At 44.2% G+C, this 26755-nt stretch overlaps 1 protein-coding gene across 2 annotated transcripts in view; it reads right to left on the bottom strand.

The window, feature by feature from the left end:
- The window catches only part of LOC119646944 (monocarboxylate transporter 12), a 277565-nt gene that overhangs the window by 26229 nt on the left and 224581 nt on the right, over nt 1-26755 (bottom strand). For both annotated transcript variants that reach the window (XM_038047635.1, XM_038047633.1), the window contains exons 8-11: nt 25371-25530; nt 24498-24639; nt 6502-6642; nt 5691-5858 (exon numbers count right to left, since the gene is read on the bottom strand). In XM_038047635.1, the coding sequence (XP_037903563.1) occupies nt 5691-5858; nt 6502-6642; nt 24498-24639; nt 25371-25530 (611 nt within the window). The remainder of the gene's footprint in view (nt 1-5690; nt 5859-6501; nt 6643-24497; nt 24640-25370; nt 25531-26755) is intronic.

Here is a 26755-nt window from a genome sequence, read left to right as displayed (position 1 = left end):
CTTAAAATTTGGATTTTGCATTGAGTTTTAGGTTTTGCCCATTCAGAACCAAGGAAAAGTTCGAGTTTTAACTCGACTCGAACATAAATTTCGGAAATAGATCCAAATAACTACTGAGTTGGGGAAAAAGAAATATCGTATTTGTGATCGAAATTTGAAGCTTTATTTAACATACTTAGAATTATCCGATTTAAGTCAAATACGCGCCGTTTTGTTCGCAAACTTTTTGCCACTTATAAGGCAACTTCATTATCCCCCCCCTTATAAACCTCCCTCCTTATTTGCAAAAAACTCAGACAGCCAGTTTTCACAAGCCTCTTTTGAGGCCAACTTAGTAGCACCAAGTGCGTTTTGCATGAACCGAAACAGATGTTAATCACTTGGTGCCAGGACCGGACTATACGATGGGTGCGATAGGACATCCCATCCGAGTTTCCGTAGCTTCTGGCGGGTTATTAAAGATGTGTGACCAATTCTGGCCGCTTCTGGTTAATCGCCTGCTTCAAACGGTCGAGTTCCTCACAATAGAGGACCTAATTGAGGGTCTGGCCACAGTTGAGCAGTCCATAGTGGATGATTCCCTTCCAATCCCACCAGACATACAGCAAAACCTTCCTGGCCGTGAATCCGGGCTCGGCGATGGTTTGGGCCGGCTCGCCGCGCTTCGACCACGATCTTTTTCGCTTGAGGTTGTCGTACGTGATCCACTTTTCATTCCCAGTCACCATGAGCTTCAAAAATGGGTCGAATTCCTTCCGTTTCAGCAGTGCATCGCATTGCGGCGTTGATTCGGCACAAGAGATTTTTTTTCCGTCAACTCGTGTGACACCTAAACATCCAGCTTTTTTTGGAATCCAATCTTTTGCAAATGGTTCCAAAACGGTTTTATGGTCTATACCCAGTTCCTGGTCAATCGAGCGAATACTCACATGCCGATCTACTTGGATGATTTCGACGATTTTATCGGTTTCTGCGACGATTGGCCTACCAGTACGGGGTGTATCTTCGACATTCACTACACCAGAACGAAATCGATCGAACCAACGCTGTGCTGTGCAAATCGTTACAGTGTCGGGTCCATAAGCTTCACAATTTTTTTCGGCCGCCTTCGTTGCATTTTTACCTCTCAAATAGTAAAAACGAAAAATATGACAAATTTCTTGATTGGTGGACTCCATTTTTGACGCGCTATAACTTGAGACTGAAACGTACGATCATAACACTGTCAAAGAGACACTTGTAGTACAGATTGTCGTCTTCAAATCGCCGTATAGTATGACCCGATGCGATAAGTACAACACAAGATATGTTCAAGTGTCGCCATGTATTGACAAAATACGACATTTCTTTTTCCCCAACTCAATATTACCAATGATAACAGCTTCCAATAGGGCAGACCTATCTCAAAAATTGAAATGATGAACGGTTTGATGAAGTCAGAGCCTTGCAGAGCTGGTTCCGAAGAGAGACTTGTTTTTGGAGTCCTTTCCTTAACACGTCTCAGTCAGCAAAGCGTAGTTAGGCGCAAATCGGTGGGAGGATGGATTTCGGTCTCGCGTATTTTAAGACGTCACGTTCATTGTGGGAGTAGGCGCAAATGGCCGTGTTACCGATGATGTGTCCCAAGTAGCGAACATCTTTCAGCATGAAAATGCTCTTTTTGATGCTGAAAGTCAGTCTAGCAAGCCTCATGCAAAAAGACACTGCTTGGCTATGTTTCGCTCGAATGTCAGACTTCCTCTGTAGATACATTTAAGTCGGGTGACATTCGTCGGAATTTGACATCTGATCTGCTTTTCACTTTCATACTGAGCAGGGCTCAGTATCTCACCCCCTTCTAACTGGAGGGACTGTATTCTTGCAATAGATTGGGTGTTTTAGGTGTAGGTGAATACCCTAAAATGTTACGGCCAAACTTTGCCGACGAAAACACAAGCGAGTGGCTCAAGCAGCACTGCTTCTCCCTCAATGGTGTGAGGGAGGGAATAGGAGAACCGGTGGGCCGGGAACTTCCATTACTACAGATATTCCTGAACCGGCTATTAAAAGGGATCAAAAGGTCTGTCGGCCCTGCTGCGGACTTGGTACCATCACGTTACAAGTCTCTGATCTTAAAACCATTGAAGGGATCATGCAGCCCACTGCATCCTCTTCTGAACCGTAGATGAGGTGCAATATTTTTTTAAATAAATGTGCAGGGACGGCACTTACCAGTTGATCAATAGCTGCAAGACATTTCAATATCTCATATAAGCACCATGGGCTGCCGGTGGAGTAGTCAACAGCTTAAACTTTCGACATGCCGACCTGTTGTATGCCAATGGATGTGATAGACGCAATAGTGGGGCCATACCCAGCTTTTCCCTCAGGGGTCGTCAATGATCCTTAACGAGTCGCTTACGATACTGGGAGTGGCGTGCCCGAGGTGCGCGAGCAAGTAGTTCTAACCCCATAGCTGGCATAATACCTACGTCCTAGGTAGTAGCCTCGAGAAAGTTTCTAGGTGAAGAGCGAACTACTAATGACCGATACACGCTGGGACACACTGGGAGTCCCCGGAGCCGTCGACAAGGAGTCTATGGGGTGATGTGAGCTTAGCTCTGCCAAGATGGTAGTTGCGGCGTCTATCAGGAGCCAGCCTCTTCGGGACCTTGGTCGGGTATTGTGCATTGAACCTGTACTAGTAGACCGCGTTGCCTCGAATGAGCGCTGATCCGTCCGTGAGTTCCGGGATCAACTAATCGTAGGTTAGGCCTCAGGTAACTGGGGTAGAGGCTGACTATTGCGGCCCGCTCCCTTGCGATGCGCTGTTAAACAACCTAAATGGCGAACAAAAACAAAACAAACGAGGAGATAGTGGAAATGGAGAGTGAGCTGACTGCGCTTAGACGTAGCATGAAAATGCGCCGCTCGCCCCAGCGCCCAGCGAAGGACGTAATAGGGGCTGGAATATCTGATGAGACTTTGGGACGCGCAGACAGAGAGAAGGACTGGCAAAGTGATGCCGCACTTGCAACGGAGACAGGAACCCAGACAATACCACGCAGTGCTATAATTGTGAAAAGAGGCACAGTGGAAACTACCGGAACTAACCAAATGGTTTCGAATATAAACCGAGTGGGAGGGTGGTCGACTACTCTGGCGTAAGGTGAAGAGGAACGATTATAAAGAAGTGCGCGGCAATTGTGAAAGGCATGTGATCTGCAACGATCCTCCAGACAATACTTTCCATGTGCCGAACTATCTCTTACGGATATTGAGGGATTATCTGAGGAACCGCTTCCTGCTCTATGAAACACTAGAGGGTCAGAGAAGGATGGAGGTCACGTCGGGGGTAGCGCAGGGATCCGTCCTAGGGCTCGAACTCTGGAACGCTACATTTGATAGTCTACTTAAACTCGACATGCCAGAAGAGTCGCACCTGGTCGGTAATGCAGATGATGTTGCGTAAAGCAAACTCGGCATATTGATCCGACGCATAAGCGAATGGATGACTACAGATACGGGTAGCTTTGCGGGTGGTGTCTGCGTACCGCACTGCCTCTGAACCGGCCGTGATGGTAAAAGCCGGAGTGATCCCCGTTGCTCGTCTTGCTAAGGGGCGTCAAGCCATATACACGCGCAAGGGAGAGGAGCTAAGGGAGGTTGTTGCTAGTGAAGTACGGCAACGCACTCTAGACGAGTGGAAACTCTCTTGGCAAAATGAAACTAGAGGCAGATAGACTGCGCGGCTCGTTGGCAATTTAGGTACATGGCTGAATGAGAAGGATGGTGCGACTGACTACCTCCTTACCCAATTTTTAAGTGCGTATGGGGGCTTTCAGTCTTACCTGTACAAGATTGGAAAGGCACGATCTCCGGGTCCTGTGTTTTGCAATGGATGCTTATCACACTTTTTGTTTTGTGGAAGGTGGGATGGGATTCGTCAGCAGCTCATGGGATCTTTCTCGAGACAACATTGTCGAAGAGATGCTGAGGAGTGCTGACAGTTGGAGCTGTGTTGTCGATTACGCTCGGGTCCTTCTCGTTGTTAAGAAGATAGATCTCGACCGGTGAAGGAGCCGAATGGCAGGGGGTTGCTTGAACTGACAGTTCCCTTCCTTCTCTCCCCTCCCATTGGTGAAATGAATTCCCTGGTTTGAAGGCTCCACAAGGCGGGGGACTAGCCCGAAGTAAAGTGTCAAACGGTTCCAGGCTAGCTCTCTGACGATACGGAGGTGTTTAGTTGGTAGTCCAACGACGTACCGAACCGGGAGTCCAACACTCTGTGCGTAAGTGCATACACCTACCCTACTCAAAAAAAAACCGCTTTTGGCATCCGGCCATTGACTATCAACTCTACTCTAAAGGGTGAAATTGGAAGGATTCATGCAACCGAGTGGAGGAGTTTGAACTCTTGTCAGCAGGCGGAAATCTTTGTGAAATTGAACCGGTGCCGCCAAAGTGACATTTTTGTTGTCTCTTAAAGGGTGGGACACTAAAACCCAAGTAGGACTTTTAAAGGAGCACTGCTTCCTAAACGCACGTGTCATATGGGTGGTTCCGGTCATATGCAGCCAATATACGAAGGAGAGAAACGGGCCTGTGCTTCATAGCTGCCCGGCTCCGCCAGATCTCAGACGACCTTTTTCAGTGTAGCCGCGGGAGGTCAAACTCGCATTTATACTGAGTACGCATTTAGCAGTCCATACGCATACCTTTCCCAACGTGCCGTCCATGATTTCATCCTTAACGGAGTGAAACGTCCTTGAAACTAATATCACAAAATTGTTGATATACGCCACCACATACACCCCGCTTCTGCCCATTATCGTCCATGATTATTAACCAGAGCACCGGAGAGATGACGCCATCCTGGGGTGTCCTTCTGCTTACAGGTTGGATATTTCGTTAGCTTGGATATTATCTATGTAATACATCCCCCCAACCCTGTTCTGTTTAGAGCCTCTTTAGCGGCTTTGGTGCTCACATTGTTGAATGCTTCCTCTGTATCCAAGAAGACAGCTAAGCTATGTTGCTTGTAGTGTAACAACCACTCAACCGTGCTAATTAGCTCGTTTCTGTGGATTTACCCTTGAAATAGGCGTGCTAAGATCTGGAGAAGGGCCACCTCTTCATGAAAATTTCAACAGAGGTGGATGTCCAGGTCGCACTTGAAGCTATTTTGATAAAGTGATAGATAAAGCTGTTTGTGCTCCATAAACTGAGATAGCAAATAACAACCTCGAATTTCGTGATCTAAAGTGAATTTGAAATAGAACTTGGCAGATTTCTTTCCACTCCATTGCACATTTGGAAATCGATAACCATCTTGTCCACTAAACAATAAGTAAATCTCAACTCGGCGCACAATAGTGAAGAAGGTCGTTTTCCTGGCTCCTAGCAGCAAGAACATATACTCCGCTTAATAGGACCCGATCAACCAGAACGATTTCAAAAAGAAAACTTCCATTTCGTCTTGAAATTGTATCATCCTTTCATGGGCTCCTTGCCAACTTAATTTTTCCATTACTTCCAGATTTTCCCATTTTTTCTGGTCAACCGCAAAACTTTACATTCAATCAGCATTACAAATCGCCATTTCACCCGTCGTTGGCACACTATTGAAATCTATTCGATTCGGACGAGTGAATTTCAAAACGTTCGGTCCCAATCAGAATCAGGACCGATTGGAGGGAGAGATCACTTACCTGACATACATATTGCGTCGATATATTGATGTCCTTATAGCCAAGACGACATGTTTTATTTATGATCGATCCACCCGACACGATACCAAGTGCTATCGATAGGCCTAAGAAGGTCTGCAAAAGGACTAGATCCTGAACGTCGTAATCTTCCTGGTAGCCGTGAAGCGACTGCACGTGGATGTTGGGGATGAATTTGAAAAAAGAAATTTTGGGAAGAGTTTAATAAATGTTGGCAGGTTTTAGCAAGGAGTTTGGGTCGGGCTGGGATATCTATTCGGGTTTGGGTGCTCGTTGAACTAGGTGCCGAGAAAAGCAGTGTGTGCGTCAGGCAGAAGGCATGGAAACCGTACGAGGGCCATCCTTGGGCGTAAATCAAACAAATTTATGGCTCCTGCCTAAATTACAGGTCTTGGCTATAAACGCGCGCCTTTTTAAGCGGCATCAATCATCTTAATTTCAATTTATCGCGTAGGGCTAGAAAAATTTCTCGCGGACATTGGGGCTTAATTTCGGACTCTTTAACGTACTTCCAGGCATCGTAAAAATACCGACTGTATTCCAATATTAATTTAATTGATTAATTGAGTAGCTTCCTATGATGATTATTAATATCAGTCAATTATCAAAGCCTTGGAGCCTTTGGAGGAGTAGCTATGGAAAGGCCTCAAGAGTTCACTGCCGGAGGACTCCAGGCTCTCTCAATACTCCTTCCTTGCACACACTGTTTTTCTTTGGATAAACTCTAAAAGCCACTGTATCACTGTCTAGGATCCTTCTACGTAGTCATATCATGTTGATACGGATGAATTACCATGAAAAAAATTGGTGAATATATTCCAAAGGCTGATATGGATGATGTGATGATGAGCATCCGCACGGTCGATGATTTCAAAGGTGTAAAGTCTATGAAAGGCGGTTTTGGTGTTCTCACGTGTGTCTTTTTCTCCTTTACCTGCGGATAAAAAATTTCAAATTACGTTTAGGATGATGATGATATGAGTTTGCATAGTAAATATAAAATATAGATTATGTGGAGCCTTTTTAAGTCGACATTATTTGATGTTCTTATACCAAAAGAAGCGTAAAGATTCGTGAATTATGATAGCTTTTATGTGATGACGGAGCTAACCACATGTCATTATTTGAATTTTGAAGCAGATATGCATGTGGGATGATGGTTTACATAAAAGTTTCAAATATTTTCAGGTAATTTTTACTTTTTTTAAAATGGCAAGTAACATACATTCACCATATGTGCACGTATATTACACAATATCAGGGCTCTCCAAGTGGAAGTAAGTTCTTGAAAAACGTTGAGGTGCAAAGATATTTTATTTTTAGATTGCTCCTGAGTTGATGAAAAAATAATCGGTTGGGAGTGGGTTTTTATCTGAAGGCCTCTCTCTTATATATGAACGAATATATGGTAAATTCGCCGTTCATATTCCAACAGGGTCTCACCCTGATCAGTTTCACGTGATAAGTATTCTTTTTCTGACTCGTGGTTTCATTATGCTTCAGGATACGGTTGCATAATTCGATAAGTCCTCTCATGAGTTGTTCGAAGTGGCCGCTGGAAATCGTCTTCGGACCGGTCAACAGAATATAGAGTCGGGCTGGAAGTAGGCTGCTCAAACTGATAAGGATCTGTTTGCCTGCTGGTCATGTGCTAAAGGCAATTGCATCTGGTATGGGAATGACCCGAAGTAACAGCCTGGGGATTGTCCTTCTTACATTGGAAAAAATGCTAACAGGGCCCCAAGCCAAGGTGGAACAGCATACGTACGTGACTAATAGGGAGCTTAGTTTTTAGTATACAGACCCTGAATACCTTCGACACTTTCAGTTTCAAGCAATCCCCCAGCACAGTTAGCCAGAGTGAACATTTTTTCACGGACTACTCCTGGAATTTGACAAAAAAAAACCGTTGAACAGAAGAAGAAGAGACAGGTAGGTAGCAGGCGCATTATCGAAGGACAAGCTGCTGGCGTCCAGCTCGGAGACAGTAGTTGTTGAGGGCAGCGCAGTCTGTGGCAGCCATAGCACCGCTGTGTTGAAATCGACAACAGGGACCTTCGGGAGCAAGGTGGCATAGGGGCTAGTGGGTTCCAGCTTGGAAAATGGATGTAGCGAGAAACAGCCATAGTACTCTTAACTTGAAATCATCGACGTCGGGTGTCTCCGCAAAAGCAAATATTGACAAAAATATCGGTCACCGGAGACCAACAAAGAAGCGGAAATACACTGGAGTCCTGCTCAAAAGCGAGTAACAGAAGGCCATACATATTCTGGGCAAGAACGCATAGAATAAGGAGGCCAGTAATGTCGAAGAGCGGGATGAAAATGATCTCGCTAAATACTAGACGATTGCCGAAGAATGTAACAGCACATGTCTGATAAACGAGCAGAAGGCGAAGCCCACCGCCCTCAAATGCAATGTATCTTAAGATGATGTTGTACAGTAAGACAAGTGGAGCATAATGTGCAAGGACTCGGATGCCAAGCTCTATAGTCAGGTAAGCAGCAACAGCCGGCCGACGAGCCACGAACTCCGGAACACTCCAGCTACGTGGCCAGAAGTCCCTTACGTGTTGCGCTAGCGGATGGTAAGTCCGCTAGTGGCAACCTGGACGTGTGGACCAGTGTTGAGGTCAGGCTATCGGAGATGGTCATCGAACATCTCTTGGACGGCAAAGGCGAACAAACGGGATTCATCCCCTGCTTCGATTTCTCGCAAGTGGTTTTTGGGTTCCACGTTATTGCATGCGAGGACCAATCCTCCATTGGCTTTCTCAATTCGCGCGTCGCAAAGACCAATAACGGTTAGGAGGGCAACGACCAGTTCACCAGAAAACCAATCGTCTGCAGTACTCAAGTGCGGTTCAGCTAACGTGCTGAACTTCTCCTAGAGAAAGATAACAAAGTCGTAGTAATACAGGAGCCGGATCAGAGAAAGTAGAACCATCAAAGGGCTTCAAAGTAAATATTATAATTTATTGAAACAGCACAAGGGGTACTGATCGGGATAGACTCAGAGTATGTATCCTCGCCGGGAAGATCGCGCACGCTTTTCGGTGACTAGAGCTGAGTTTCGGCGACCTGATCGTGGTTAAACTAGAGCAGGCAGGACGGAAAACGTGTCTATTTCCTCAGCGTACATGGCTCAAAACCGATCAGCCCCGCGTGAAGGACTACAATATGTGACGTCTACCATCACAGCAAAGAAGGTCAATCTATTGATAGGCCACGAGGCCGATGCAAGACATACGCTTTGGAACAGCTCAGAAACAACGGATGGGGAGTGTCATTCTTTGATTTTATTATTAATACAAAATGTATAGGTGTGTGAAAGGGAGCATCTCCATTTTCTCAGCTCGGAGAACTGTCGCGATTGGAGCAGGCCCTTGATGTTACGTTACTAACCGACAAAACGCTTTTTAGGGTAGAGAACTGGATAATGTGCAACCAGAGATCCTTCTCAGATCACAGTTGGATACTTTTCAAACTAGATCTCGCCGCAGAGGTCTCCAAATCTTTCAGAGACTTCAGGAGAAACGACGACAGACGAACTATAGTCAAAGGTCGGAACTCTGGAAAAGGTGTTAGAAACCATCTTTAAAGTCTCGTGTCCTGCTTAATACAGCTAGAAGACATTTCCACCGTGGTGGACTGCAGATTTGTCCACCTTCAGGAAACTGATTAGGGAAATCTTCAACATCTCCTGCAGGCACAAATATCGGGTTGGACTAATGTGCGAACATTGAAAGCACCAGCTAATCTACGAGACTCAGCAAGATTCTGTCGAAGGGACATAGGCCCATAGTTTCATAAAAACTTGGAAGGCTCATGGATGGAATCTTTTGCTTAAACCCTGAAGCCGCTGGTTCAGACACGAGGAAGATTGTGAGTCAGAGCCTTGCTTAGAGGATATGCAGTCACCCCAGCCGTGCGAGACTACTGAATTGGTAATAAAATAAACAACTTCTCCGCATATAAATCTCCGGTCCCAGGTGGCATAATGCCAGTCGTGCTACAGAAGCAGCAAGAAAATGTTGTGCTATATACCGGAGCTATATGTCTTTGGAGCGCGTACACCATTCTTACAGACGCGCACGCATAGTTTCCATGTAAGCGGACAGACTCGGCCATGAGTTCGCGATGGACTTTCGGCCATTTTCGTTATGAAGGTTCAAAGTCTGCTCTGGAGTCCTGGACATGAACTTAAGGATGATTACGAAGAGAACGCCTTTTTCGAGGCCCCAGAATACCTCCCTTCTATTACTCTCTGCGAGGTAATTCGAACGTCTGGTTGGTCATTACAGTATAATCAGTATACTCCCGCTTCCTTATAGGATATCGGGTGAACATTTAACAACTTTAGTCCCAACGCCATTGACGAAACAATCCAAGGAAGAATGACCATGTTAAAAGCTAGGATAATTCATTTGTTGAGGATGCTGGGAGTCCTGAGTCCGCATTCACTCGATTGCGAACTGGACCACTTGGAAACCAACTTCTCTCTTGTGGTCCACGGGTTAAACACCCAAAAAGAGGAGTCCGTGGACCACAAGAGAGGAAGTAAGTTGCTTTCCAATTGGTCCAGTCCGTCGTCAAGTCGATGTGGACTCAGGACTCCCAGCATCCTCAACAAAAACATCACTTCGCCCTGGTTTCGGTCTGAACTTAGGACGGATTTCACTTCAATATAATTCGCACTCACGTCGTGGTTGCGATTATATATAAATGGAGCGATTACCACCTGTCGCTACTTTCGATTACGCTACTTCCAGGGCAGAGGTGAGACTGCGTCTAATGGGTTGGCTCTGCCCTGGGCGAAACCGTTAATCACCTTTTTTTAAGATAAATCAGTCTGATGACGGTGGTAGCCACTTGATTAGAACTGCAAATAGAGGTACGTCCCAGGATGGCGTCATCTTTCGGTGCTTTGGTTGATAGTCATAGACGAAATTTTACGTATAGACAGAAGCGGTGGTGACTTTTGCCAACGATTTGGTGATGCAGGTGTCAGAGATGTTTTTCTTCATTATTAGTGACATCATGGAAGTTGCGTTGAGAAACGTTGAGAACGTGGTTTTTTCCTCCAATGTAAAGTATTTGGGTGTGATCCTTGATCCGAAGCTAAACTGGAAATTGAACATAAGACTTGAGAAGGCTTTCTAGGTATGCAAAAGCGCCTCTTCAAGGAAATGGGGTCTCCGATGGATGATGGTTCTTTATATATATACAGCTGTGGTGTGTCCCTTTCTAACGTACAGTTCTATTATATGGTAGCAGGTGTCGAGTAAAAAGTATAATAGAACGAAGCTTAGTAGAATTAAAAGACTGCGTGTGGAGGTGCAACCAGGGCTCTGCAGTCGTGACCGTCAGGTGCTCTCAATGTACTCCTGCACGTCCTCCCCCTGGAACCCCCCCCCCCCCTCCCTAGAGCATGATCTGAATAACATAACCATTCTTGTCCACATACAAGCGGCCATTAAAGGCCTGTACTCAGTAACGACATACTCCAGGCTGGTGGGACAGTGAAGAAACGCCCTGAACGGTCTAGCCTGTATTCTCAAAGTCGCCCTCCTCTGGGTTCCCGGTCATAAGAACATGCAGGGGAATGAGCGGGATGACGGACTGGCCAGAGGGGGCTCTGTTCTTGGCAATCCCTCTGTGGTTGATCTGTCTGTATCCCGCTGGTGGCTGTTAAGTGCGGAATCTACTCTGAGTAATCAAAAACCGCAAACCTAACCAACACGCTTCTGTGGGATCGGAAACTGGTTTATGACTATGATGTTAAAAAGAGAAGAGGAATGGCTGAGGGAACTATACTGGAGGAGTCTACCAGGAACGAAGCAATCCAAGGGGGAATATAAACCCAAGCGCATAAAGGACTGTTTAAGCCTCACCAAGAAGAACCTCTAGATTATAGTCAGAATACTGACTGTTCACTGCCAACTAAACTATCACCTGGGGAAGCTAGGGATATCCATGGACATTACTTGCAGGTTCTGTCCGTATTGAGTCGAAACTTCCATACACGGTTTGGGACAGTGTCCGGCACTTTTGCATAGTAGGTCGGGAAGAATAAATAAATAAAAAAATAATTAATAATAAATAATTGGAAGTGGGGAATATATTAAAATTCCTGACGGTTATATGTTTGCTTGATATACTATAGTTAATAGGAACACTATGACCACTAAAAGGGGCACAATAGTTCTTTAAGGATGCGCTGCAACTCTCCCTAACAGAATAATAGGAATGACATCCAAACCCTACCTGCTACCATACATATCCTGCAGCTCCTCCGCTGTCACTGGAGGTATTGTGTTCTCATTGAGCTAGACAACCTTCCTTTATTTTTGTGGTGAGGAAACGAAGTGGTATCAATCTCTTTCAGGAGCTGCGGACAGGTTACCTGGGGTGACTTTTGCAGTCTTTTTATTATCGGCATGGTCATCCAGCTGTTCTTTCTACTCCTCTGAATGGCTTCTTTTAAGCGGCCGTGCAGTTGCCTCTTTTTTTTTCTCTCGATCATCGTTATCAAGCTTTCTCCTCTGATGAAGCCTCTTTGCCCGGAAACATGCGTCTCGCAAACTTTCGATTTCGTTCTACCACCAGCAGTTGGGAGTGATTTTAGATGACTTTTTTCCTCTTCCTCTTCCATTCAGGGATATGTCGAGGTTGAGCGACGCGGAAAATGGGTTCCCGTGAAAATCTATCGTCGTCTAGCCAAGTAAACAAGTGGTATTTGGTCTTGATTTTCATGTTTCATATTCTGATGGTCACAGTGAGTATAGTCCTTAATGACTTGCCCAATGACTCTACCGGCTAAAATTCGCTCACAAATGTCAGGTCCACTATAGACCTCAGATCCCCTTCACCTGAGGACCCAACATTCGTACTACGCGTAGTTCCGTGAGTGCTTCGAGCAAAACGTACACTCTCACATTCGTTGTTCGGCTACCTTATTCAAGAGCCCGCGCATTAAAATGACTTGCTATAACACAGAGCATTACATTACAGTGTTGACCTTATCTAGGCATTGGATATCCCTAGATATCCAGATCAGACTAGGCTTTTGGCTAGTGTTCATACCTGGAGTAGTAACGTATTATATGCAGCATAGCGTTTTAGGAGGAATGATGTCACATTTAGGGCTTACCTTGTCAGCATACTGGTGGGGAGAGCTGGGCTCATGTTCCTTAATCGAAGTGCTATGAGGCATGGGCTACAACGAAACCTTTTTCTAGCGACAGCTCTACTGTATGAAAAGTAAATACAGGCAAACATGGGGTACCAATTAGTCCGTTTATGATCTGCATAGGGCCTGGCTATGAGGATAGAGTTGCCATGTAGTTGACGTGGTGGAGGTTTAAGTATGACGACAATGTGGATCATATTTCGTAAGACCTCAAAACAGCTGTTTGACGTAAAGCGACAGGATCCTCTCCTCTCCGGCCCTTGGAAACGAGATGACATTTTTCAGAGCGAATTTGTTTTTTATGATTGGATTATAATGTATATTTTGAGCTATGAAGGTACTTTGCTTCATTTTAAGGGCCCGGCCATTCTGACTGCAGTCTTACATTAGTCATAATGATGTTAAACTGATCGTGTAAACGCAATGACTGCCAAATAGTTTCAAAATTTTCCCACGGAATCTTGTACAGACAAATTGATATTGCGATGGTCAAAAGACCATCTTGAGTGGCCGGAGACGAATAGAGGGAAGAGCTATTCCAAAAACCCTAAAATAATGGCGATATTGACTGTGAAGGTCTAAATTTTGAAGCTCCATCGAAGTGCTCCGTCGACATGTACTTGTACGCCTCTCAACTAGCCATACTTGAAAATGTGGGGGAGTCTTTTGAGCGTTTTGGTGCCTCACGTCCTATTTTTACAAAAATCCGCGTGTCCTTTCCAGTGTGTGAGTCCGCACCAAATCGTAAAAAATACTCAAATATGGGGATTCGTGCACACCTAACGAAATAAATACACGTGAATGAATGAAAATGAATAAAAATAAAATGAAAACAAATCGGAATACCGGAAGCTGGTGCTTCGGGTATAAAGGTTTTCTGTTCATCTTATGTGAGAAACGTCTACGCACGTTTTTTACCCATCACCAAACTTCATAACAATCGGCTTAGTCGCTTTCAAGTAAATCGGGCTTGACAGACAGACAGGCAGGTAGACGGATAAACGGACAGACATCGAATCGATTTTAATAAGGTTTTGTTTCACACAACCGATTCAATGTCTGCTCGACCGCGCGTGGAGCCGTAAAACTCCGGACCCGACGAACGGATTACATCCCCGACCGATGCTTCCCTTGCTTCAGATGTTTTGCGAGGCGCAGCCTCTGAGGTTCCCGTCCTTCCTTGGCATTATCAGACCATGATTTTGAAGGATGACGAGTTTTGCGGAGCTAAGAAGGAGTAGAGTAGAAGGGAGTCATTCAGAGCTCTGTGTGAGGTTTGGTAATTTCATGGTAGAAATTGAACTTCATTAAATAATTTAAACATGATCGGCATCCGCACGTGGATGCGGAGTTTATAGGATGGAGAATCAGAATCTCAGGAAGCCGGCAATCTTAAATTTTGTGTTTAATTTTATTTGCTTATTTAAGTCTATTTGTTGGAGCCAACAATGGACTTCAAATTACTTTTGCTTGCGCCCTTTTCTGGATCGTTTAGGCTTCTTCATAGAATTCCTTTAAAAATGTGAACTTACCACGATAAACGTTAAAAGAAACGCAATTTTTAGTGTCTGTTCGGACAAAGGGTGTAATGTCGAGTCTTGGCTGACCGAAACAGCCTCACTAGCAAATTTTCCAAGTACAAAATCTTTTCTCACTATCCGGGACTTGCTTTAAAAACTAGAGTCCAGCTCATCAGCTGTCCCTCGATCAGATGGTCTCGTTTCCGCTAATTTCGTTCCCGGTCCATGATCTTAAAAGACAATGCCGACTCTGCGTCCCCAACAATATACACGGTTGCTAAAGTGTTCGGTAGGTCTTTCATAGGAATATTACATATTATTGAATGCATTATTTGGTCAGATTGCCCTCTGGAAATCTATACAATCTGCCAGCTTAGTCATATGTGGCTTGACTGTAGCTAGATTGTGGTGGATTAACTGGTGGGACACTAGCAAAGTGGTACCAGACCGATCGGGTAGCAGGGCTTCAATGGATCATTACATTACAGGCTATTCATTCGAGTGATAACGAACGCCAATGCCCTGAAGTAGTAGAATCTGGATTTCGAAACATACAAACATAATTTAGTCTGCCCTTCATATTAAAAAATTCGGGCAAACAAGAAGCTCAAAAAACTAGAAGGTGTAGTATACGCTGTATTTCATTTAAATAAAAGTACAAAACGCTTCATACTCAACTTAAACCCTAGTCCTTCTGAATACAGAGTGAGACCGAAGCACAGACAGGATTTTTAACACACTTCCCTATTTACAGAACAAACAGATATGCATAAAGCATCCCCCCCTTAAGTTTTGTTTAAACAATCATCCGATAGCACATCACAAGATTCATTGTATTCGGCTTAAAGCAATCACTTAATATGTAAGCCGACAGCTTTATTGTTCCATACAAAAGGACTTAAATTCTTTCCAACGACTCGTTGGGTCCCGACGTTGAAAGTTGTCTGTGGGAGCCATACAAACGAGGACAACGACTATGAGCTGAACTGCAAAATGCTCGGTCGTATATTAAAAAATCATAACCATAAATTCTGAGGGGTTACTAATCTCAAAACCGTAAAAAAGGAAACAATACGATACAGAACAATAATAACAACCAGGGCTGAATGTAGCGAACGTTGGCGATTCAGTGATGCTCCTGACGCTCCACACTTGTATATTGTACATGGCTCAGGGAAAAAAAGTGAAAATAGAAGGAAAATGTCTGGCTTCACCAGCATTACAAGTCCTTGTACATATATACGTAAGTAATTGTATTCCTTTGCTCTGAATAAATTGTCTGAAAATCGCTACTAAAGCAGAAAGGACAACAGCGATAAAACCTGTAAGTAAGTAAGCAATTCTGTCCCAAGGAAATTCTCGAGAAAATTCCTTTGAAGAGCGGCATCCTAGAAATATTTACCTCTCAATTTTTAATTATATGAAAGAAATGCGAATAATGAATAAGAAGACCTTTTTCGACTTCCTTTTCTTTAATTGATGAGAACATTTTTAAAATGAATTTCAGGCACGTCGTTCTGAGGACGAAAAGGATAATATTGAATTCTCCGTGCTTCTTGGATTTTTTACTTAAATTCTATTCAGTTTTATTTTTATATTTCTTCTTTTTTGTCCTTCTGGAATTCTTGATAAGTAAATTTTAAAGATGTTGACGTATAGCATGAAAGACCCGCTACAGCAATATTTGAAAGTCATAGCGGTGCTACCACCACGATATATCATCCCTCATAACCGCTTACGAGTGGAATGAAAAAAGCGTACGCCAGTCAGGAGGAGAAAATGAGTCAGTCCACGGAAAACACATATATGTTATGGGTGACGAGAAACTCTCCTAGTCCCTCCTTCGCCTGTAGAGTCTGGGCGGTACTATAGTTCCGGAGTCACTGATGGTTAAGATGCTTGCCATCTGCTCTTCAAACGATTATGGTGACGATAGGTGGTCAGTCACTACAAACTGTAGCGGGCATAGCTGACAAGGTCTACGACACACTTCCGTCAGGTATCGTGGAAACAGCATCGTCATCATGTCGCCTGTTTATGTTCGACAAAAATATGAGAACACGGTTCTCCATAGACACAGGTGCCGATATAGGAGTTTATCCGCGCTCAGAATTCTAGGGAACATGTATAAAGGCACGGTTCGAGTTTTTGCCTGCCATCCAAACACCAATTGCTATATGCGGAATCGCTAACCTCACACTCAACCTCGGCCTTCGACGGGATTTCCCATGGAGATTTGTTATAGTAGAAACACTATAACAAATCTCCATGGGATACTCTATCATACTTGGAGCAGATTTTTTAGCACATTGCGGACTCCTTCCAGATCTTCAGCACGGTTGTATTCGCGATTCAACAACTCACCTTACCTGCTAAGAAGAGATGGCAAAATGACCAATCCCCTTATCATGATACCCAACATGAGTTTCCGGAAATAACTCGTCCGAATGGAACTGGAAAAATGGCCTGTCACCTGTCACAACGCCTGGACCACTAGTTGCTTTAAATCCCAGATGATTAGCTCGAAACAACGAATTTAATACCATGTTCCACCTAGGATTGCCACGTTCATCAACTAGTCCGTGGGCTGCGCCCCTTCATACGGTGTCTAAAAAGAATAATGAGTGGAGACCGTGCGGAGATTATCGCGCACTCAACGCCCGGACTTGCACCGACAAGTACCCAGTTCGGAACATCCAAGATTTCACCCAAATGCTCTATGGTAAAACTGTCTTTTCAACAACAGACCTGGTAAGAGCATTTAGCCAGACCCTGGTAGCTGAAGAAGATATACCAACGACTGCCATCACAACACTGCCGTTTATGCCGTTCGGCGTACGGAATGCGGCGCAAACGTTTCAACGATTCATCGACGAGGCAGACATAGTAGTCGGTTCATCATCATGCCAAGGGCACGCCAGCCACTTGAGAACTTTGGTCCAAAGGTTGAAATAAAATGAAGTAGTCGCGTTTTTGGTCATCACGAGGTTAGTTTCTTAGCATATCTTGTCTCAAAGGAGGGGACACGTTCCTTGTCAATCAAAGTCAAAGCCTTCTTGGGTAAATCAAATTTGGTAGGAAATGTTACCTCTCTTGGTCCGGTCCTTCATCAAATGAATGGGGACTTAGGGCCTTCCAACGCTTGAACAAAAGGGTTACTTCGGCAAGACTTAGACATGAACAGGGTGGTTTTGCCCTGGTTGCAACCGCGTTTAATAAAATGCCTCTGCCCTGAATGAAACCGCAAGTTGCATGGGGAATTACCTCCAAAATTATCATGAATAAAGTCCGTGCGCAATAATAACTTTGAATGCAAATCTGAGCCACCATTTCCATAGCAAAAGCCAGACGTTCAGGTGCTAGTTCAATAGGATGTTTTTTCTTTACTTGAAGTAGGGGGTGGTTTGCGGACGTATTGCGGAAAACATGACCCACCTATAATGCCGAATATGCCGAACGGAGCTCTGAAATTTGCTTACGTCCCAGCGGAAAAAACCGAAGTTGGATTTCTTTCAAACACCACCCCCTACTAGACTCCGTTTCTGTGACCTTAAAATATCTCCAGGATAACTTGATTACCGACATATGGCAGTCACATTGACCGTAAAGTCAACGGAAAGGCAAGGAGATTATTTGTTGGTAGTTTAATTTTAATTAGGGGGCAGTTCCTTGAAACAGCGTTTTCACCGCAAGTTACCGACATTCTAGATGAAATTACCAATTATTCATGTTTGATGACTGATGTAGCTGCTTCCGGGCGCCATCAGTCCTCACCCGAACGTGGTGGCAGACTTTCAGACTGATTAGGGTATGGACCACATCACTGCGCTGTAATGTCCCTAAGAGGTATTTCTCCAGGCCACTGCGAAAACCGATCAATGATAGTGAAACAATACTTGTGTTGTATGATGTGGAAGCACTTTGTTTAAGACTAGATCCTAGATCCCTTTTCAGAGATCCTGCGGCAGATAGAGGAAGGTAAATCGAAGTGGGGGAACTCCTGAACTTGAATTCAGAATCCGAGTGCAGCCTCTGAAGAATTGCGTCATCATCTTCAACTGGAGTTCGGATATTGGTCTCAGACATCTTTGGCAAAGCGTTAGGGACGACATTATTTTTATGATGCGGCTAAATTGTTTTTACATGTTGAATTTTTTATATAAATTGACTGATGGAGGTTCAGTTACCGAAGTAGGCGAGGGGAGACTTTTGTCGGGCTTTTGCCGTAAGGCCGAAGTTTAGCGGCTTACGATCCGTGAACATGATAGATGGCTTACCTTTAAAAATGGAAGTACTTGGTGCTCAGATAGGCGGCTGGGTAATTCAAGATCGTATTTGCTATAATTCCGTTGAGTGAGATTCAACTATTTTGAATGCAGGGTCTACCAGCTGCTGTTTATCAAATGCTTGAAGCTGCTTCGATTTTTTGGTTTTTGACAGGAAGGTATTAAGTAAGGCCTGATGATGAGAGGCTTTGGGAAGAAAGCGATAGTAAACAGTTTGCTAGGCCCAATAATCTTCTGGGGTCTTTAACCGACTAAGGCAGTGAAAAACTGGCAATTGATTGGCGAGATCGAAGGTCGAGAAAACACGACAGTTTACTGAGTAAAGTTTTAGAAGAATAGAGTGGGGTACCGGTCCGGAATCATTTGAACATTCAGCTACCTATAATCTACACAAGATGGGCATTCACCGTTTGGTTTAGGGACTTGATGGCTCAACAACTATGCTATAGTTCATCAGTGACCAGCCCATAGTGACACAGGAAGTCTGCAACTAATATGCGGACACTAATATCAATCAAAATTGAGCTATTTAGAAAACCCGATCATTGCTATCTGCGGTATCTTGCGCTTCCCTGACCAGCGCAACAGAAAATTCTTTCTTATCACGGCGCACTAGGCCACCACTCGCAACGGTCAGAGGAGCCTTCAACCCCTTGCGTTCATCGGTTCGCTTCCACGATTCCGCAGTCAGTTAGATTTTATGATAACCCTTCGAGGCTTGGCCGACGACCCGAGAAAAGCTAATTTTTTGTGGCCGCCCAATACTCATCGATATTCTCTGGCAGGTTACTCAGTATATCCCCCGTCAGCGACAGCTTGCGAAGTGGCGGACGCAACACGCAAACGAATTTAAACAACCCTCAGATGGTGATCCCTTTCGAGGCCTTGATACTATACTTTTGTTACGCGCATCCAGTAGACTATGAGTTGTCTATCTACTACTCATCGAGAAGTGGTCGATCTGCTTGCTCGTATGGCGGCGATCAGTTTAAACCCAACTGACCTTATGGCAGGCTCTGTGCTCGAAGAATGTGCCACCACTGACGAGTGAGTGGAAGTTGCAAAAATCCGTGAGCCTCCCACCATGCTTCCCCATCGCATGTTCGAGCAGAGTATTGTCAGAGCACACCTTCGCATTCAGATTACCCACGATCACAATGTTACTTTTAGGAGGCTTCCCCTGAACTGCGTTTAATTGCTAGCAGAAAATATCGGAAGTTTCCGTTGGTGCATAGTATTGTACAATTATGATTGTTTTTACCCTGGATCGGAATCTTGCAGTTAGGAGTCTGTGTCAGAAGGACTAGGCTGCATCTTGTAATTCCACTAAGGGTATGATTCTAATTTCAATTATACATTCATTCCGCGCCGAACATGTCCTTTTCTGGTCTCCTTTATGATTGTATTGCCTTACGCACTTCCCCGTCTAAATCTGTTCCGTTCATTGCATCTTGTATATTGTTTGACCATTTGTCTGAACTCCCCACTGGACTTTCCCTTCCTTCATGTATCTCGAATGGATACATTATATTTTGCATACATATTTTGTCATGAAAAAGCTAGCCAAGAAATGGGTACCGCGATCGCTCACGTTTGACCAAAATCGGAATCGTACGAAGTGTTGCAAGGACAGATTGCTGCTGTTCGAGAATAATCCGCAGGACTTTAAGTGTCGTTTCGTCATTGTGGATAAAACTTCTTGAGACCAAGGAACAATCTAAACAATTAAGGAGGAATCTGTGCCAAAAAAGTCGAAGAAAGTTCCTTCAGCCGGAACGATTATGGCGACTATCTTTTGGGATACGCAAGGAATAATCCTCATCGACTATCTGGAAAAGGGTACAACTATTACAGGTGCATATTATTCATCGTTATTGAACTTTTCTAAAACCAAGCTGTAAGAAAAACGCCTACGATTGGCCACAAAAATTCTTTTTCACTCACGATAACGTACCTGTCCATGCAACAGCAGTTGTGGTCACAAAATTAATGGAAATAGGGTTCCAACACGTTTCACACCCCTCTATTCTCCAGACTTGACTCCCTTGGACTGACGGGAGAAGGATTTTTTTAGCGCTGTAGTTGCGTTAAGCTGGGTTGAGTTGCTTCGAAAAGAAGCTCAATGGTTGCCAGATTTGACTCACCCCTTGGTGAAGAGCGGCGCTTACCACCGTGTCTGAATACACGCAGGGGTGCATCTGACCGAGGAAATGCCAGTAGTATAGTATCAACAAGCTGTTGTTTGACGGCCTCAGTAGACGACACAACCTCGCATGAGTCTTTGGTTTTTGGCCTATATAAGCAAGCACTGCAAGCAACGATGATAGAAGTTTAACATGCCCAAGAAGCTTCGCAGATCCTCCACCGTGGCTGGCAGGGAAAAGTTTTTGGTCGCTTCAAACTTGTCTGGGCAGGGGTAATCATGTGGGTGAGTAATTTTACCTGCGTCTGTAGATATCTGCATTTCTCAACGTTAAGAACGAGCTCGGGCTCAAGGAGATGTTCAATTATGCACTCGTGATGGTTTAAATGCTCAGATTCGGAAGAACAAGCGATCAACAAAAGTTTAAGTTTCGTAGGACAGAGTGGATGAATATTTGGAATATCTGTGCAGCGTTTCACAAGCCGAAAGGAGTGCAAATAGTCATTTTCGGTATGCCTCCGGGAGCGACAGGAATTTGATGGTACGCCTTGGCTAGATCCGAGGTCGTGAAATGCGGCAGTTTCTAAGTTATTGCGCGAAATCATGGATGAGTGGGATAAGGTACCTGTCGGAAATTATCTGAGTGTTCAGTCGCCTGTAATCTCTGAATGGCCCCCATTCGCCGTTTGGCTTAGGGACCAAGGGAAGAGGAGATGACCAATAGCTACTGGAAGGTCAGCAAATACCGTGTTTCATTAAATCATTGAACTCTTTGCTTGCAACAGCTTATCGCTGGGGTGATAGAGGACGCACCTTTGAGAAGATTGGGAAGCCAGTAGTGTTGCTGTGGTACTGCACATCGTGCTTAACCGACTGGGACAAACTACTTTCAGTAGTGATGGTCAGCAATGTCACCGAAAACAATGGAAAGAGTGTCGTTTGCGTAGGTGGAACTTATTCTTGACGACTTTAAAGAGGGTCAATTAATGTCCGAATGAGTGGTTAGAGCCCAAGGCTGTCGTACGAAAGGTCGTGGTTTAAATCTAACTGGTGGCGGTGGGATTTGTATCGTGATTTGACGCCGGATACCAGTCAATTCAGCTGTGAATAAGTACCTGAATCAAATTAGGATAGGCGAGTGTAATGCTGACTTCATTGCCACCTACGAGGCACTGTAATCGTGTAGTGTATCAAAACGGTCTTGAATGAAGTGGATTGTTAATGCCTTGTTCTACAGGTCCACCAACAGCCCAAAGTGCCATTGGAAGTCTGCGTCTAAAATAGAAGTGTCAATGTCCGACAAAACGAATTGCTATGTCTACTTGCCTGTAACCGTAAATGCGGATGGGAGGGGAGTTCGCGTGTCGACCAGTAAGGAAGGCCTGCTCAGAATGTCGAATATTATAAAGCGACGTGGAACTGCTCTCCGGGTAGCCGTTGCCGAAGCACCTGGCAAGCCTAGCTTTTTGTCGATTAAAAGTGCATCCGGTGGTACATTTAGTCGCTTCAGCTCCGAATTTACCAAGAAATCGTCGAGGCTGATGACCTCCCGAACGCCAAGTACCTATCGTCACCGTAAGCTTCGAGACTGCGTCCACTAGTATTGTTACCATTTCCTTGAGGTCTTACATCCTCCCACGTGTGTCTAGAAACTTCCGTGATCACGGGGCGTGCGTACACCTCGTGGACTTTATCGGCCGTGGCGAACAACACCTCCAGTTTGCACATGCGAAGAAAGCACAGGTGCTCTCCGCTGCTACCAGAGGGACTTCAACAGCTCTGAGCCGACATTATCCCTACCAGTTGCCTCATTTTACGAAACAGCTGGCTGGGACTACGGTCGCCACGCGTCCGCTCGTTTTCGGTCAGTAAGTGCTTCAGCTCCGCTTCCTCACTCACTGACAGCGGTTGTATGAGTTTTTCCTATAACCTGACGTAGGAGCAGTCCTCCAGCACGTCCGTGATGAGTCCAATGGTCTCTTCGTCGAGACCGATAAGACCGTGGTTGAACCACTGTTGTGACGCCTGCCAGCGCATTTGGCGGATCCAAGCCGCCGGATTGCGCCGCCAAAAGGGGGGGGGGGATCCTGACAGAAACCGCCACTACAGGGGAGTAGGCCGCGCCTACCAAGCCAAATGGGCTTGTAGACGAACGAAGATTTATGCGCCTTCGACGAAAATGAAGAATGTTCATGCGAAGTGCCTGCTTGTGCCAGTCGTAGAGTGCCTAAGGTTTGCGTTGCGATGTGGTTTATGTTGTCGACTCGTAGCAGAAATGCATTTACTAATTACTCTGAGAAAAAAAATTACAATAATATCCTTCCTTCCACTATTATAAAACCAGTTTTGGTTCCGATTGCGTTATCCAGTTGCTGTTGCCCCACCGATCGATCCTATGTAGTCCATGTAAGAATAGTAGCCAGGATCACAGTTGGTCTGAGATGATACCGCTGATGCAATGGCAGGCTCTTGACTTCACGCTGTTGTCCTTGTGTCAAGGGGAGATGAAGATATTCCAAAAGGCGATGGATTTTCCGAACAATTGAATTCGGCGGTCTGATTCACGAGGAAATCGTGTCAAGGCGCCAACCGTGGCGACCGCAGTGCAGTTCCGCGGCGTAGGCGAACTCACCACTGCAATGCGGTTGTGGTTCATGCTTCCGATATATCGCCACACAATTTTTTAGACTGGGACAAATCCTATTATTCGGAAGGGATCAACAAACTAGAGGAGGAAGAAGTGTATAAACCTAAAAGGAGACTACCCCCAATCATTAAATCAAACGACCCTCGTAATATAGGCAACTGAAGATGATTAATTGTGGGGGGGGGGGGGGAATTTAGATTAATTTAGAAGAATAAATTTTGAATACTAAGACTTCACGTGTGAGTTGGAGGAAGTAGAAATTAAGCGAAAGAAAGTGAAAAATTCTATACTATAGGAAAAAAGATGGACGAGGAACATATAAATATATTTCCCAAGAGACAACTGCACGAAACGAAGGGAAGACGTGGAACCACAAAATGCTCTGTCGCACAATTATTCTGTGGAAAATTCCTTGGGGTGAATGAGGACTACTACAGTTCATTTGAATTTCACTTCCGCCTCGACCTATCCAAGGTATACTATCGAACTTTTTGAATAGGCTTTATGTATGGCGAACACGAAAAGAGTGATGCTTGCGTCCTTTTTCAAATCGTTCTTAGAAACTATTTATATTCTCCCACAAACAGTCTGGGACCATGTCCCCCGAGAGTACATAATCCTGTTAGACCCACCTCAATTCAAAAGCATTTTCCTGAACACTTAGCTGCCCCAATAAATTAATGTTGACATTATTTACAGACACTTTTTATTGATCGTTTCCCTCTTCAACAAGTCTAACAATTATGTCCTCAGAGCAGGTCTGAATTGGTAAGCATACGGAAAAACATGAAGCATTAACTATTTAATTGACTGTAACATTCCGCACTCTATCAATGTCACCACTGCCCTTCTCAGGACTAATGGAGGCGACGAAGTGGGCAACGAGAGCTCCACAAGACAAATCGGATGGCCCCAACCCAAATACTCAACTACGCTACTTACGAGGGGAATTTTATGTGGAATCAGTTTGTAAAAAATTCATAGGCATAAAAAGAAATTACCTTTTTTCGTTGGTTTTTCAAGTGTTGGATAGCCCTCCGTTGGGGATGATAAAGTGACGCAGGACGATACAAAAGGCCCATAAAGAAGCTAAACGAAATGAATCCTGTGATGGCTTGGAGTCCTAGCCGCCATCCCATCTTCCTGAGAAAAAATGTAATAAAAGGGAACCAAGATAAATCGTTAATATAATTTGATGCATGGATATATGTACATTGAGGATTGGTTCGTGCCAGGTGATGAAAGTTGCCGGCAATATTCATTGGCTTAGATAATGGAGTCGTGAGCAGAATTTGAAAGTTCGAGAAAGTAAAGTGTAAAGAAATTGAGAATCGTTCATGGCAAAGTTGAAGAGCAATAAATGATGAATTTGATTCAGTTTGCATTGCCAACAGAGAGGTGCACAGAAGGTCCTTTCGAGAAATTAAAATTTCAACATTACAAAAGAAAATTTTAAGGGAATATCTTCCCCTTTTCTCTTCAACCTTTACAACTCAAAAATGATGCCGAAATGAAGAATGTTCCCAATCCACTTAGCGCCAACTTCCACTTATATTTTCACGGCAATATTCACAGCATCCTTTCCAATATCCGTTAGAAACTTTTTTTTTAATAAAATTTCCTTTTATCGCCTTCAAATTGGGGATTTTCCCGGTCTACAAATAACGCACCTATTTTTTGCTTAAAAATCGATTTCCGAAGTATTTCTATTGTCCGGAAGCAACAAATGGACGAAAACTGTGTACCGAAGTGAAGCGATAAAAGCAAAATTCATTTAATTCTAAGCAGATAAGAGCGAACAGGCAACGATTTTGGTGTTTGCAAAAAAAAAAATAAAGAAAAAAGTGAGAAAAATAAAGGACTTGACTACTTACCCAACGCCTTCCTTTAAAATTACGGAAAATAAGGCAATTCCTACACCTTCGCCCGACATCGTTATCATCTCAACAAATTGTCGACGTCTTTTAAAGTAATGGCCCAACATTACCGTTGATGATTCTCGCACCATTGACGATCCAACCCCCAAAACAATACCTTACGGTCGTAGTGTCCACAAGTTTTCATTGGTTGCCCAGGATTTTCGGTTGAGGATGTTATATTTTTCGGTTTTTTCGGCGCCATTCCATACAGACCATGGATATGACATATTTATTCATTTAAAGTTCCACGTTGCAGAGTTCCAGGTTCAGGAGTTGTCCATGAAAAATAGAAAGATAAATTGCAGGAAATTAATTAAAATGGCGACCACATTTCCATGCTCGAGGGGAGGACATCTTAAATTGTTTTAAAGCTCCTTTAAAGACGCTTTACTAATTTTAATCTGACGGTGCTAACGGACCCGGTAAGGTCGTGTATCAGGTGGTGTGGTTTGTTCAGTTAGATGAGCAGAGAATAGAGAGAGGGTAAAACCTGTGGCCTTTTCAAAATCTTTGTTTAGCTTTTCTTGTCATTCGAGGATTATTAGTGGCTGACGAATGAATTTGGCAGTTTTCATCCCTTGGGTGTACTTCATATTTATGATTAGGAAAATCGATAATGAAAAGAGGAGAAAGTGGGATATCAGTTGTGAGAGACATGCTTCATTATAAAAATATTGCCAGGAAAGGCATATCTTTCGTAACATAGGGATATATGGGAATTTTTGAAATTCACACATTTGTACATGCTCCATTGATGACTGCAAAATTCACCTCGTTCTCGTACACTCCTTTCCCAACAGTATTGCTTTTTCACTTTTCCTGTAATCCACTTTCCACTCCCTTTAATCCCTATCTACATCCATAATTAATTCACCAGTGGATCAGTTGCAGTCTGGTAGGACGGCAAAGTATTATAGATTTTTTGGCCAGCAAACCTTCATCATGAGTCGGACCAATAGTTTTATTTTGTGCAGAAGGCGCCAAGGCAATGTAAAACCTTTTTTTCATCGCTGGGGTATTTTAGAAAAACATTGTCGCGGCAGTTCTTCTCAGCAAACCACCACTACTCTCTCCATCTTCCTACCTCCCCCCCCCCCTCACATTACTTCCCGGGACGACGCTTTAAGTGACTAAGTCTACTGCATTTGGTGCTATTGTTGCTCGCTCCACTTCCGCCTGAATCCTTTTGGTTACGGAGTTCACCGTGCACCACTTTGCTTCCGAGTTCCGCACAATGTTTTCAAAGCTTATGATGATTTTCTCAAAATCTTCAAGGGTCCTCCTCTCCACACAAAGTCGTGGATAGTAGAACGTGGCATATTCAGGGTCCTCAAAAGTGG

The sequence above is a fragment of the Hermetia illucens genome, chromosome 1 (assembly GCF_905115235.1).
Source record: "Hermetia illucens chromosome 1, iHerIll2.2.curated.20191125, whole genome shotgun sequence".
In the NCBI taxonomy this organism is placed as follows: Eukaryota; Metazoa; Arthropoda; class Insecta; order Diptera; family Stratiomyidae; genus Hermetia; species Hermetia illucens.
This window is presented reverse-complemented; position numbering and strand designations above follow the sequence as displayed.